Genomic DNA, 14,457 nt, shown 5'->3' with positions numbered 1-14,457 from the left:
GGTTCAGCCTCTCTACTGCACTTAATACAACACCCATAGTGTCAACTCCACAACAGAAGATACATTTAAAGGTATGAATTTCTATTATTCTTGCAAGAATGTTTAAGCAACCAGAGTCTCACACATGAGCTTTAGTAATGTAGTGAATTTAATAAATGTCAGGTAGAGACTTGAAAGTCCATTACACATGAATAGATAAGGTTTCTCAGCACGTACACATACATTCATGGAAGTTTGGCGACTCGACTACACAGCAGCCACCATAATGAAAAATACAATGGTTACTGTACACAAAAGCGACAAGACATGCAGTGTTCATGTTTGCAAAATTAAAAAAAAAGAACAAGTAAGACCATATGTAAAATAAGAAATGTTTCAGTAAATAAAATATATATTTGTCATTGCTAAGTGCTTGTAAACAAGTAAGGCATTATATTACACAGTTGGGTGACAGCACTTGGTGACACCCTGGTGTTTGGTTGCACTCTTGTCGAGATTGTCCAGCTTACATACAGATATATGCTATCCTACACCAGTCCACTGGATAGCAGTTTGCTACATGGCTTTCCCCCACAAAATTAGGGCAACAAAACAAGTCATTTTGTAACACTGCCAGATTTACAAGATTCAAAGGAGTCTGCAGCCCACACCTGCTCCTGGTTAACCTGCCATTATTCCAGTACACTTGCTCTCATCAAGACCTGGTCATTACACTGTGCAGTGCAAATGCCTGTTTGTTTCTACAGGCTTTATCTGGAGGGTGCATTTACAATGGCCTCATATAAAGTCTCTGATAAGGATTTATGCTATAAAAGGCAAATATTTCCTCATAATACAGGCCTGTATCCTCAGAGCACATTAAGAGCTGTATAAACATCCACAAAGAGCACCATTACTGGGGTTTAGTAAGCCTGGACCTGGTTTGGTAAAAGCTGGCATCCGCTGCTGACATGGTTCATCACCTTCTGCTTCAGCTGGGCCACTTGCTCCCTGAGGACGCTGGCTGTGGAGGCCAGCTCGGTGTTCTGCGTTTTCAGGCTCTTGACCTTGTCCTCCAGCCGAGAGATCCTCTCCAGTTTTCTCTTGCGGCATTTGGAGGCAGCTATCCTGTTCCGCAGCTTTTTCCTCTCCGCCTTGATGCGCTCCTGGTTGTCCATGTCAATGGGGGACAGCGGGGGGCTCTCCCCAAAGCTCTGCATGTCTGGTACAGTCTGAGGCTCGTCCTTCACCAAGCCGGCGGACTGGAGTCGTGACAGAGCAGCCGCAGCGGCAGCCTGTTGCTGCGCGCTGGCCAGATGAGACGGAGGCGGCGGGAAGGGGATGGTGTCCGTGGAGTAGTTGATGGTGGTGGCTCCGAGCGGACTGGCCGCATAGCCGTTCAAAGTAGTGTAAACAGGAAGGTCTGATGTCTGAAGTCCGGAGGACCCGACGGTGTTGGCGGAACCGAGGAGCTCCAGTCTGTCCACGGAGACGCACCCCGCTTCGCTCAGCTGATTCTGCTTGTGGAGATCCTCCAGCGCCTTCACGAAACCCTCCGCGAACTCCTGCTCGTCACTGGCTGACTTCGGGTAGAGGAACTGGGAGCTCGGGTTGGCGGTGGTGACCAGACCGTTTGACTGGATGATAAGGCGCTCCAGGTCCGGAGAGGTTAGTTTCAAGAGTCCCAAGTCTGGGGAGTTGAGGAGTCCGTCTGCGTCCCGGAGCGGGTTTTGTTTGAGCTCGGAGTTATGGTCTTCCAAGTTCAGATTAATGTCTTTCTTCATCATCGTGCTCTGGGGATAAGTGCTGGAGACCCTCGGAGTATTCACCACGGTGCCTGGGTAGAGGGTTGTTTCCATTCTACACCCTCACATGAGGGAGTGTTGAGCGTTACGCATTGACGACTGTTCAGCAATCATATCCAAACATGAGGAAATCAGCTGATCCTTATTTTTCTACGCGATCCTGCTTCCTTGTCCCCCTTCTTGTGTATCAGCCACTGTATCAGTCGACCACTTGAGCTGCTGTGCCTGAGGGGCTCTGATGTGTCTCTTCAGCGCGCGGGTGATATTGTCTTTTCCCGATGGCACGACTGCTATGCGCAGCGCCAGACCTCGCTCGCTTTCTAGCCCTAAAAATTCCATTATGTCACTCCAGAGCGCGGAGATTGGCCCAAAATGACGTTGGTTTCCGGTTCAATTTGAATAAGGGGCCGAGCCGGTCTTTATTGCCATGGAGACTTTAGGTAAACTACAAACAGTGCAATGCATTGTGGTTTGATGTCATAGCATAAAAAAGCTCAGGGTCGCCAAAAGAGAGCAGAGACTGGGCGGGGAAGGTGTAAGAGGCGAGGGCCAAGGAAAGAACAGAGGAACAGGCCTTACAGAAAATATTCCTTCAACCCAGGCGGGGTAAGGCAGTTTTAAAACACCTCAAGAGTAGAATAGAGTTGTCAGCTTCAGATAATGTCAGGGTTGCGTATTAACACACAGGACCTGGAGCAGGACAAACTAGAATCCTAATTAGGCCTTAAAGTAGGTGTTCAAAACTTAATTCATATTTTATTCCAGTTCATCAAGACTCCTAGCACTAACCACGCCAACACCTCTTGTTCCAGCTCTTTAAGTATCAATGGTCACATTCAGCCCCTCTCACAAGGCCAAGCGAAGTGAAATGAGGTGTTACAAAGTGCTCTGAAAGTGTTTCTGGGGAAACTGAGCATACACTAGAAAAAGGGGAAGGAAACAGTGACAGTAGAATGAGGAAACCATGTGTTTTCTGTGATTGAAAGTAGCATGTGGAAAGGTTAAAGGTTTTAATGGCTGCGGCTGATGGGCTGCCCTTGCTCTCTGTATTTATACTGTTTGATCCAAAGTAGGTGCTCAGGGTTTAGTCATCACAACAATGGGACGCAGAGCTGTGAAATCTCAGGCATTTAGGCATATTCATTCATGCTGACAAAAAATAATTGACAGAAGAGAGACAGAAAATTATAGACTAGAACGGAAAGTTACAGAATAGATTAAAATAGATGAGCACATAATAGAGAACTGTACAATATAATAGAGCAGCACATTACACATTAGAGCATTATAAATACAACAAAATAAAACATATGTACAACAGTCATGGCCACATTTTTTGGGTATTTACAATTTAATAGCTCCCTTAAAGAATGGCTATATATATATACATACATACATATGACCAATTACCAAAAAAATAAATACAGTATTTATTTGTATTGGGATTTTTTTGTATTTATTTATTTATTTTGGTGATTGGTCATGCTCGCAATTAACCCTTTAATAAAAAAAGAATAGAGAATGACAGAAACATGTAGAATAGTGTACAGCATTATAGAATAGAATAAAATAAAACATTATAGAGTAGATGAGAATATTAGAGAATATAACAGAGCAAACAGCAGAATAGAGCATTAGAATAAGTCAAGTCAGTTTTATTTAGATAGATAGATAGATAGATAGATAGATAGATAGATAGATAGTACTTTATTGATCCCAAACTGGCACATTCTTGTGTTACAGCAGCAAGTGATCAAACAGTATGTGGACATTAGAATATAGAAATATAAAATATATACAAAATAAGTAGTACTAAAATTCAAAATATGCAAGAGAGTGAGGTAGAGGTTGTAAAAAATGTGCACAATAGCTACAAGTATGCATTTGGCAATAGCAATATAGCACATTTCATACGACAAGCGTAAACTCGACGGCTTAAGATACATCTGACATGACAAACATAAAATACCATATAAGATAATAAAGTATTACATTTATAAAAAAAAAAACCAATCAGAACATGATAAGAGGGTACTATTATTATCATGATTTTTTTTTTTAAAAAGGGGAGATAATAACAATATTAATACTAATTCCTAAAACAAATAAAATACACGAAAAGCATGAAGCAAAAAAAGATACATACAAGAAACATGATTGTGTAGAGTGTTATAGAATAGACTAGAACATTACAGAGAAGACAGTAACAGAATAGAGTACAACATTATGGAATAGAGTGTTATAAATAGAAAGAATAGCATAAAACAGTTTAGAATAGAACAGAGCGCTATAGACTAATGAAACACCATAGAATAGAGCATTACAAATAAAATAGAACAAAAATATAGAATAGAAAAGAACAGGATAGTGTGCATTATTGAATAGAATAGAATAGAATAGAATAGAATAGAATAGAATAGAATAGAATAGAATAGAGTAGAACGTTATACACTAAAAAAGTTTCAAAAAAATATAGCCTTATAGAATAGAGTTGAACATTATAGAATAAAGCATTATGAGTAGAACAGAATAAAGCAGAATAGAGTAGAAGAGAAAATAATAGATACACAGAATAGAACAGGGCATTATAGAATATACATTAAAAGAGACAAATACAGTGTACGTCCATATTTCTTAGTCTGGCCCTGTGGTGGAAACTACAGTAGAATATTGTTATTCCGCCCATACACAGTGGGGACGTCAGCAGACCGTCTGCATCAGCACCACGGAGCAGAGAGGGCATCATTAGTTTCCATGGCAACACTGACATAGCGAGTGACGCAGGCGAGATACAGCGAGGGAGAGAAAGGTGAATGGGCGGACGGAGAGGAGGGAGAGGAGGGAGAGGAGGGAGAGACGGGAAAGAAGGGAGAGGAGGGGGCTGTCAGCGACTGCAGTGCAGGTTGTGTAGGTGGCCAGTGGAGGTGTTAGAGTGCGTGTGTGTGTTTGTGTGTGCGTGAGGATCAGAGGCAGAAATCAAGTCTGTAAGCATAGAGGCATGAATGAGAGACTTTTTTTAAACATTCACTTTAAAATACTCTTCCAAGAAAGAAAAAAAATCTCCACCCTATGGAGAGCATATTTTCTCCACCGTGCCAGTTTGGAGCCACATAGGGTGCAGTGTCCAGAATGTGTGAGTCATTTCGCAACCCATGGGTGTGGACGGCACCAGGAATAAAAAGAAAAGGGCTGTAGGGCGATATTAGATTAGCTCTGCCTTCATGTCAGCAAACTGGGAGGAAGGTTTGCCGTCTAAACTCAGGTAATGGAGTGTGTTAAAGGTCGTGTAAGATACAGTTTCTCCCTTCTCAGCCAGAGAAGTGTCCTTTGACTTTAATCCCGCGGGGGAAGCAAACCGGGCACACACCCTGTGTCACTCTCACAGTGCATACATTCACACCTGGGAGCTGCCCAGTAAAACCACTAAGCAGCTCAACTGGAGCAGCTGGTTAGGGGTTAAATGTTCACTCACGAGCCGCCTCAACAGCTCCTATTGACGGAGGGGAGGTTGTTTTTCATTCACTCTAGCTGGCCACTCACAAGACGGCTCCTCTAACCTTTAATCCGGGAATGCAGTGCAGATGCTGGGTTTCATTTTCAGCACACACATGGCTTGAATTACACTCTATTGCATTAAAAGAGTTGGATTAAAAAGATCAGCTTTCATCCTCTCCTGTCCTCTTTCCAAAAATGTCTTGCGCTGCATGTCAGAGGAATACAAATTCACAAGTCTGCTTTTGTTGATTTTTTTTTTTCACTTCTTAGCCAAATGCATTGCTGGAGGCTGAGCTGCTACAGAGGATCACATGCCCGTACAGTAGATGGCAGTATGATCCATTAAGATTTGGTGTGTCACTTCCTCTCAGCTGTGAGCCAGAAGAAGACAGCAGCAAGCGTAGACAATCCTGGAATTCCTGTTTGGGATATTTGATCCCCTTATTATACATCTATGACAGCTCCTGTCATAACAGCAGAGGATAATGGCCAATAAGGAGAAAGTAATAGTAACAGGTGAGAGGTTTTAATTGGTCTGGAGAGAGACAGATGTGTCTTTAAATGATGTCTTTATTGTCACCACAGTGCTGTTACAGCTCTTAGTTTTCCACTTGTGTCTGAGCTGCACTGATGGGTGTGTTTATATTATAGATATGTGATTATACTGCTTTAAAAAATAATGTTCTGCAGACAGAAATGTTGCTGTCAGGGGAGAAGTGTTCAGTCTGCTGGTTCAGATAATAAAGATACGCATAAGGAGGATGTGAATGACACTTAATATAATCTTTGTATTGTGACTGAGAAAGTTATGTGTCCCTCCTGTGCTGCTGGAACAATTAATGTTTAACTTGCAACCTTTGGACTTTGAATTCAGAGTCCTTTTTTACATCCACCCTTATCACTTCTCTTCATGACAGATAAGCATCCTCACTGACTCTTTTATTTACTTTGCTGTGCTGTATCTCGAATCATCTTTGCTGCTCTTGTCTCTGCAGGGTTTGAGCCTTTTGGTGAGCATGCAGTGAACTCCAGCTGGGTGGCAGTGCAGGTAATCAGTAATCAGGTTGTACATTTTTAACAGGGATGCCATAGGGAAGTGCATTTTATAAGTAGCTTGATAAAGGAAGTGGAGGAGGAGTGCCAGCTAGCTCATGTGGTGGAGTGGATGCCCCATGTGCAGAGGCTGTTACCCTTTTTCCATTGTCAATCTTGGCAGCGCTGATTTGCATTTCCATTACCAGTTTAGACATACCGTGCCACACCAAGCGATGCTGGAGATGGACCTTCTCACGAGTAGTATGAGACTGTACCCACCTCTGCTGCATGAGACCAGAGAGAGAGGCATTTTTAAAAGTCTGTGTGTGCTCAGCTCTCAGTACTTTTGTGGCCCCGTAAAATTACCCCGAAGTTCTTGCGGTGGAAACGGGCCTCTATCGTGATATATTTTATGGCATTACTCAGCAAATCGCAACATATTTAAAATGGCAATAATATTGTATCATGGATCCTCTGGTGATTCCCACCTCTAGAAAATGATATTGTATATTAATTGCTCTGTTACATTGAATTTGTGAACAAAGCCTTGGTTTTCTCGCCTGCATTCTGCGTCCATATAGCAAAGCTATATCAAAACGTCAGTTTACAAAATGTCACACAACTCGTGCAGTATAATCCAAGTCTCATTTATCCAGTCGTATGCTCAATGCTTCCGAAACAGGCAGCCCTTTCTGACAGGAACTGAACTAAAGTTAAAGCTTGTCTATGCTCGCCTCAAAGCCAGACTCCATTGACAAAAACAGTAATTTTACCTCACTGAACACGGGAGCTGCTGGTGCACCACTGATCGAGGCAGTGGTAGACGAGCAGATCCATTTTCAGAGAAGTAAAATTACTGTTTTTGTCAATGGAGTTTTGCTGTTTCCCCCACGCCTCCACGGTGGAAGAACAATCCAAAAACTAAGGAGATTATTAATGAGTTGTTTAACAACAGCAAAACAACTCGTGCAGTATAATCCAAGTCTCATGTATCTAGTCATGCTCATTACGTCCTTATCACATGCATTTGTTGCTAAATTCTTACTATTTAAATCACTTCTGCATAAACAGTCTCAAGCACGGCAGTTCAGTTCTATATTTATGTTTCCTGTGCTCACAGGAACTGGAGCGTTTAGGGCTGGGTGAAGCAGTCGACCTTCATGTGTGTGAGGTGCCTGTTGAGTACCAGGCTGTTCAGACCCTACTGCCATCTCTGTGGAAAGAGCACCAACCACTGGTATTCAATAAATAACACTATACTGTACATGAATAACACCTTTCTGTTACATTGCATATAAAGTGTTGATAAAATCCATCAATTAATAAAAAAACTTTTGTCTTTTGGGGTCCTGTGTGCAGTTGGTGGTCCATGTCGGTGTTTCTGGGTTAGCCACCACTGTCACTCTAGAGCAGTGCGGCCACAACAAAGGTTACAAACGCCTGGACAACTGCAGCTTCTGCCCAGCTTCCCAGTGTTGCATGGACAGCGGCCCCGACTGCATACAATCAGTACTGGACATGGAAACAGTCTGCAAAAGGGTCAATGACTCTGGCCTCGGGGTCACTCTGTCTGTATCTAAGGATGCTGGAAGGTAAGTGACGTTATTCCCACATGAGAAAAATTCACACATACGCACACTATAAACGTGTTTGACAAAACTATTGTATGAAGCCAAATACTGGTCTCAAACAAGTGGTATCTTCTACAGTAGGGCTGATAAATGAAGCCAAGGTGGAAATGCCTATAAACTGCAGTTCCTCAAATGGCCACTTGAGGCTGGCTCCAAGAGCAAGTCAGTCCCCATGGAATGTGTTAGAAGTTTAGAACTCACCCATTTACATTTATCAAGGCTTAAAGATATGTTAAATTAAGGGCGACAGGCTGTTAGCGAGATGTTAGCTCTTGACCAGATGTGGTCACTTCTGGCTCCAAAAAAAACAAAATGGTGACAGCCGAAATGCCAAACTTGAGGCTTCAAATGGAGTCTTCAAACCAATGGGTGATGTCGCAGGAGCTATGTCCATCATTTTCTTACCATCTATGGTCTCAGTCTACTCTCTGGGTCCTGACACATGAAGCCAGCAGTTTGTCATCGGTCAATGATGGGCTGTCGGTGAGCGTCTGTCACCCTAGTCAGCTGATGTTGGATGTTTATCGGCCACTTCAGCATGTTGAATTAGCGTTGGAGATGGTGGAGCCTGCTGTTGAGAGACATCGCTCTGGTTGGCAGTTCAGCTCAGTGCATGAGAAGAGAAACTGAAATGAGGAAAGCTAACAGCTAAAGCTAAAGTCAAGAGGACATAAGATCAAAACAAACTTGTTATATTAGGTAAGACTACTTTTTTTGCCATTGAGCTCTTTCGTAGAAACAGTTTGTAATTGTTTGTGTTATGATTCCTTAGTAACTGGTAAATATTTGTTCTTTCAACAGTGGGTTTTGTTGTTAATGTGCTAACTGGCTAACCTGCATTCTGAACCTGTCCTGTCAGTCTTCCAGTTTTCTTTTCTATTGACGAATACAGACCGGACTAACATGCATGCTAGTTGGCTGTTGGCTGTAGTCTTTGCGGTGTGTTCAAGTGCAACTTTTTGTCCAAGACACAGGTGACGTTATGTTATGCAACAGTCGGCATTTGTTGCCACCAGTTCTTTGATGTTGGTTTGGTGCCTCTAGGCCTAAAGGCCTTTTCACAGCAGTAATTTAGACTAACTGTGATCGTAGCAAAAGTACAGGTGTTACTCATAACATTAATGCTGGCTCTGCATTATTCAAGTGTCCCAGTAAGTTGTGACTGTGTGACAGTGAGCCGTCATGCTCAGGGATGATGATCAGGACCCTGAAACTGACGCAGCTAAATGAAGTTCAGCCAACATTAATGTCATTATTTACACCTGTCTTTTTGTCTTACTGTGTCCTCCGTTAAGTTGTGTCTTGACTTGTTTACTCCATACAGAAATAAATAAAATGAAAATAGAAAAAAAAATCTGTGAAAAATCACATGATCAACTGTAGTAACAAAGGTCATGTGATTGTTTTCTGCTTCTTGATCTGTGGAGTTTGGTTTAAGATTTCTGCCTTCCACTCATAAATATCCATGCCTACATGTGCAAATGTCTTTATACAGTGGAGAATTGCAAATGAGCATGATAATAGATTGTCTTATGACTCATTTTGAAATGTTTTCGTGTCTTAACAGCCAAGGACACCTACTGTTTCGCAAAGTTGACTCATAGCCTCAGTCACACGCATTCCCCTCAAAAACTCACCACCTTGTTTTCTGATACTCTCTTTTGTCTTTTTGGCAAAGTAGTGCAACCTTTACCTTACATCCACCCTTTGGCTCCTTGGCAGGTATCTGTGTGACTACACCTACTACACCTCTCTGTACCTGGGGCAGGGTCACTCTGCCTTCATCCACGTGCCTCCCCTTGGAAAACCCTACAGCAGCCAGGACCTGGGTCGAGCACTCCAGGCCGCCATTCAAGAGATGCTGACAATGCTGGAACTGGATCCTGAACACAACAAGCAGTGCATTCACGAACATCAACACCAGCACGACCACTAATGACTTACAGCACGAGCAGTGATGACTCAAGATAGACAACCATTAGCTCCAAAGATTAATGGCATGAATTTCACATTCGAGAATAGGAGCTCGTGTCTGAATGGGGTGCTTTTATCTGTAATATCAGTGCCAAGTGTAAACCATGTGTTGTATCTTAAAAATATTGAGGGTTTTACAAGTTTGTTTTGACTACAGCATCTGTATATCTGGGTCTTTGCATGTGTGGGTTTGAATGTGCGTGTGGGCATCTGTGAGCGTTAGTCACGTCTCTACAATTCTGCCTCTGAGAAGACTGAAAATTGATGTCAGCAACAATTATGAACGTGTTAACATTGTATCAAAAGGGGGATTTATGTGACTATATTACGGTAGTACTAACAAGGTAGTAGCTAAGACTACAAGATGTATATGATGACACACTGTGGAGCATTTACAATAACTCTGAAGCCACATCCTTCCCCTGCCACCTGTGGGTCTGTCCTCACTCCAGTCTCCCAGGTCCTCTTTGTATGATTTAATCCCGCTGTGTTGCTTGTATTTGCACCGGAGAAATGTGATGACATTGAAATGACTTAAGAAATTTAAAGACTCGCACTAAAAATGATTTGTTTAACTCAGGGAATATATTGCACATGCAATCAATGTTGAGTAATTTGATCACTTTAATGTCTGTGCTGTGTATGTAGTGCAGCTTAAAGCTGTGTATAATTAAAACACTTCACACAGGCTAATTTTTCATTTGTCTTTGTCAGTGTGAAATCTTTTGCCAGATTAAATACTGCTTGCACTTTCACTGCTTATACTTTGAATACATTTATTCAGATAATGTTTTTGTTTAACTCTCAAAACTAAAAATTATGGCTTATAATTTGCTTTTTACATTCGCACATGTGTGGATTACTGAAAAGGCCTACTGGGCACAGGCCTAGGGGCCCAAAGTGTCACGGCCCCCCCCCCTGGCAAAATATCACTCAAATGAACACACACCAACAAGGAACTTCAAAGAGACACAAAATGACCAAACAATACAAAACACGACCTCAAAGAGACACAGAACAACCACAAAGAGACACACAGTGGTTACAAAGAGACACAAATTGACAAAACAATGCAAAAAATGACCTCACAAAACAACCACAAAGACACACAATGACCAAATAATACAAAACATCCATTCAAAGACATATAAAACGATCTCAAAGAGACATAAAATGACCAAAAAAATAGAACATGACTTCAAAGAGATACATAAAGGTTCTCAAAGAGACACGACACCAAAAAAGTACACAAACCAACCACAAAAAGACATCAAATGACCAAACAATACGAAAAACATGACCTCAAAGAGACACAAAATGACTACAAAGAGACACAAAACATGGCCTCAGAGATACAAAACAACCTCAAAGAGAGGCAAAACAATCACAAGGAGACACAAAATGACCAACAAAAGAAAACATAACTTCAAAGAGAGACAAAACAACCACAAAGAGACACAAAATGACCAAACAATACAAAACATGACCTCAGAGAGACACAAAAAGGAGCTCAAAGAGACACAAAACAACCACAAAGAGACACAAAATGACCAAACAATACTAAACATGACCACAAAGACAAACAAAACAGCCTCATAGAGACACAAAACAACCACAAGATGACCAAACAATACAAAACATGACCTCAGAGAGATACAAAACGACTACAAGGAGACACAAAATGATCAACAAACCAGAACCTGACTTCAAAGAGATACATAAAGGATCTCAAAGAGACACCAAACAACCACAAAGAGACACATAAAATGACTACAAAAAGACACAAAATGACAAAACAATACAAAAAATGACCTCAGAGAGATACAAAACGACCTAAAAGAGACACTAAACAATCTCAAAGAGACACAAAATGACTACAAGGAGACACAAAATGATCAACAAACCAGAACCTAACTTCAAAGAGATACATAAAGGATCTCAAAGAGACACACAACAACCAAAAAATACACAAAACAACCACAAAAACACACAAAATAACCAAACAATACAAATATGTCCTCGAAGAGATATAAAACAACCTTAAAGAGACACAAAATGACCAACAAAACAAAACATAACTTTAAAGAGATACAAAACAACCACAAAGAGACACGAATCTGCCAAAAATCATAAAATATGACCTCAAAGAGACACAAAACAACTAAAAAGAGACACTAAATTACAAAACAATACAAAATATGACCTCATAAAGATACAACATGACCGAAAATAGATACAAAACGACCTCAAAGAGACACACATACAAAAAAATACACAATACAGCCACAAAGTGATGTAAGATAACTGCAAAAAGACACAAAACAACCAAACAATACAAACAAATGACCTAAAGTGAAACAAACCAAGTTAAAATAGATACTAAACAACTAATAAAGTGTGTATTGCTCCTGTTCAGGAGGGGTGGTGGGGCCTTTTCCATATCTGTGCCCAGGGGCCTATTGTCTTATAATTCACTCCTGCATTTATGAACATGCCCCGCAGAAAACAGTTGTGCATTTTGTATCGATTTCTTTTGTGGGGATAATATCTGTGAATAATCCTAAAGACACTCTGTTCAGTTTTCTAATGTTCAGATCTTAAACACACAAATGTTATTTGACTTAATGTGTTACACAAAGAACCACACCCATGAAATGTCAACTAAAGAAAAAAATTATGAGCATCCTGCCAAAGCATTTTATCATCTGTGATCACAAAGCAACTGCGGAACATTATGTACTCAGAGACTCAAAGTGTGAAGCGTCTTGTGCTGCTGTTTTAAGTTATGTCTAAATTTAGTAATTCAGTTCACTTCTCACCAAGTGAGCGCATGAAAACAAAGGTCACGGCCTGAAAGAGGAGTAAAAACCTGTATGTTGCCATTGTTGAGATACACCTGAAAAGGCGAGGCAGCGTGAGACAAAAAGATTAAAGGGATTTCAGACAGATCAGGACAAGAACACAACAATAATTTAGGATTTAATTCTGTATTTTTATAGATGTTTGATGTTAGAAAGGCAGGTGAGTGTGTGATGTTTCTTAAGACAGTGAGCATTCTTGTGCAGTGAGGTGTCAAACATAATTAGGAAACTATCCACTGCTCTATCATGAGTTGTTACCCAATAAATTCTTTGATACTTTTAATATTTACTTTCAGATTCCTGTGGTGCAGAGCGAGTTACAGTAACACTGGGTGTAGTACATCCTGGTTCCACAGACCTGCTGAACTTGTTCTGACCTGACAGATCTGGTGCAGGACTGAGTGAAAGGAACATTATGTTACTAGGACATTATAAAGGTATTAAAGTCAGCTGGAACACCCAATATCGAGGACTGTATTTATGCAATGCCTCAAAACAGGAGGCTGGTCCCAACTGGTCATAAACTCCCACATGTGATGCACATTTCATCTCACCACCAAAACCATTTTGTCACCTCTGTAAACCTTTAAGTACCAGGATTAAGGAGAGCGTCAGAGCTGTCCTAACCTGTTAGGAGGGGGTAAATGAGGACAATGCTCCAGTTGTGGACACAGCAGTATAGCAGTAACACTAATTTGTACTGGAGGGATTGTGAACAGGTTGGAGATCACACACACATATTTTGGGACTGTCTGAAATTGAGGAATTACTGGAAAGGGATTCATTCACAGATATTGGCCATTTTGAACATTTATTTACTATTAGATCCATCTTTTTTTTTTAGGTGCAATCCCTGATGGAGTGATGCATAGGAGAAAGGCTTACCTGTTGAATATTCTTTTGCTGGTTGCAAAAAAAAAGATGACCGCAGCTTCCCAATCTCCCTCTATGGCAAGACAGGTTAATGAAAGTGTACTCAATGGAAAAGGTACCAGCAAAACTCCATGTAAAGATAGATGGGTTTTTGATTCTATGGGTTCCTGTAATTACATATTTTGGATTATCAAAGTTATAATGCACTGATTTAGTTGTGAATTTAGCCAAAACTGATACTGACTTATTTTAATGTATTTTTATTTTACTTTATATGGCTATACCAATTAATTAAGTTTTATTTTTTAGACTATGTGAATGTACGTGTTGCCATGATTTATATTCTTACAATTCTTATTCTCATACATGTTGAATCTAATGGTCTACCTGCTTCTAAGAAACAAATAATTTCAATAAAAGATAAGATTCAGAATAATTCAGGGAGTGAAAAACTGGACACGTGTGAATTGTACAGTAGGTATCTGTTGTTTAATAGACATTTCTAGGCTGTTCCCACTTGAACATAATTTGGAGGTCAGCTGTGAGATCTTCTAAATGTGTAAGATATAGGATTATACAATATAAGACTCTGTGCAGAGCATATATTACTCCTGTTAGGGCGCATTCACACCAGGATAGTCCCAGGGACTCGGTTTGATTGGGTGGGGAATGCCGAAAAATTTCACACCTTCATTTGGTTCGGTTTGGTTCACACTGCACTTTTTAAAGCGGACCAAACTGCTTGGACAACATCATGCAGTTACAACAGCTGCTTGTTTGGGGGCGGTATAGAGCTCGTAAGTT

At 40.8% G+C, this 14,457-nt stretch overlaps 2 protein-coding genes across 2 annotated transcripts; one reads left to right on the top strand and one right to left on the bottom strand.

The window, feature by feature from the left end:
- Positions 1–130: 130 nt before the first annotated feature.
- Positions 131–2,094, bottom strand: LOC126409094 (transcription factor JunD-like). Its single transcript, XM_050075009.1, has one exon. It carries the CDS (start codon positions 1,836–1,838, stop codon positions 903–905), a length of 936 nt encoding a protein of 311 aa, XP_049930966.1. The 5' UTR covers positions 1,839–2,094; the 3' UTR covers positions 131–902.
- Positions 2,095–2,286: 192 nt separating this feature from the next.
- On the top strand, positions 2,287–10,607 carry LOC126383149 (pyroglutamyl-peptidase 1-like). The gene is made up of 6 exons (XM_050033593.1): positions 2,287–2,390; positions 5,550–5,795; positions 6,275–6,327; positions 7,435–7,551; positions 7,674–7,906; positions 9,668–10,607. Exons 2-6 carry the CDS (start codon positions 5,765–5,767, stop codon positions 9,879–9,881), a joined length of 648 nt encoding a protein of 215 aa, XP_049889550.1. The 5' UTR covers positions 2,287–2,390; positions 5,550–5,764; the 3' UTR covers positions 9,882–10,607.
- The last annotated feature ends 3,850 nt before the right edge of the window (positions 10,608–14,457 follow it).

Source organism: Epinephelus moara, chromosome 21 (assembly GCF_006386435.1).
Source record: "Epinephelus moara isolate mb chromosome 21, YSFRI_EMoa_1.0, whole genome shotgun sequence".
Classification (NCBI taxonomy): Eukaryota; Metazoa; Chordata; class Actinopteri; order Perciformes; family Serranidae; genus Epinephelus; species Epinephelus moara.
Note: the sequence above shows the minus strand (reverse complement) of the source record. Positions and strands in the feature narration are given on the sequence as shown.

Bases quoted from the DNA above. Each gene is read 5' to 3' on its own strand.
- LOC126409094 (XM_050075009.1), bottom strand. From the start codon at position 1,838: ATGGAAACAACCCTCTACCCAGGCACCGTGGTGAATACTCCGAGGGTC.
- LOC126383149 (XM_050033593.1), top strand. From the start codon at position 5,765: ATGGCCAATAAGGAGAAAGTAATAGTAACAG. The intron at 5,796-6,274 runs GTGAGAGGTTTT...TTGTCTCTGCAG, and splicing joins GGAGAAAGTAATAGTAACAG to GGTTTGAGCCTTTTGGTGAG. The intron at 6,328-7,434 runs GTAATCAGTAAT...CTGTGCTCACAG, and splicing joins CCAGCTGGGTGGCAGTGCAG to GAACTGGAGCGTTTAGGGCT.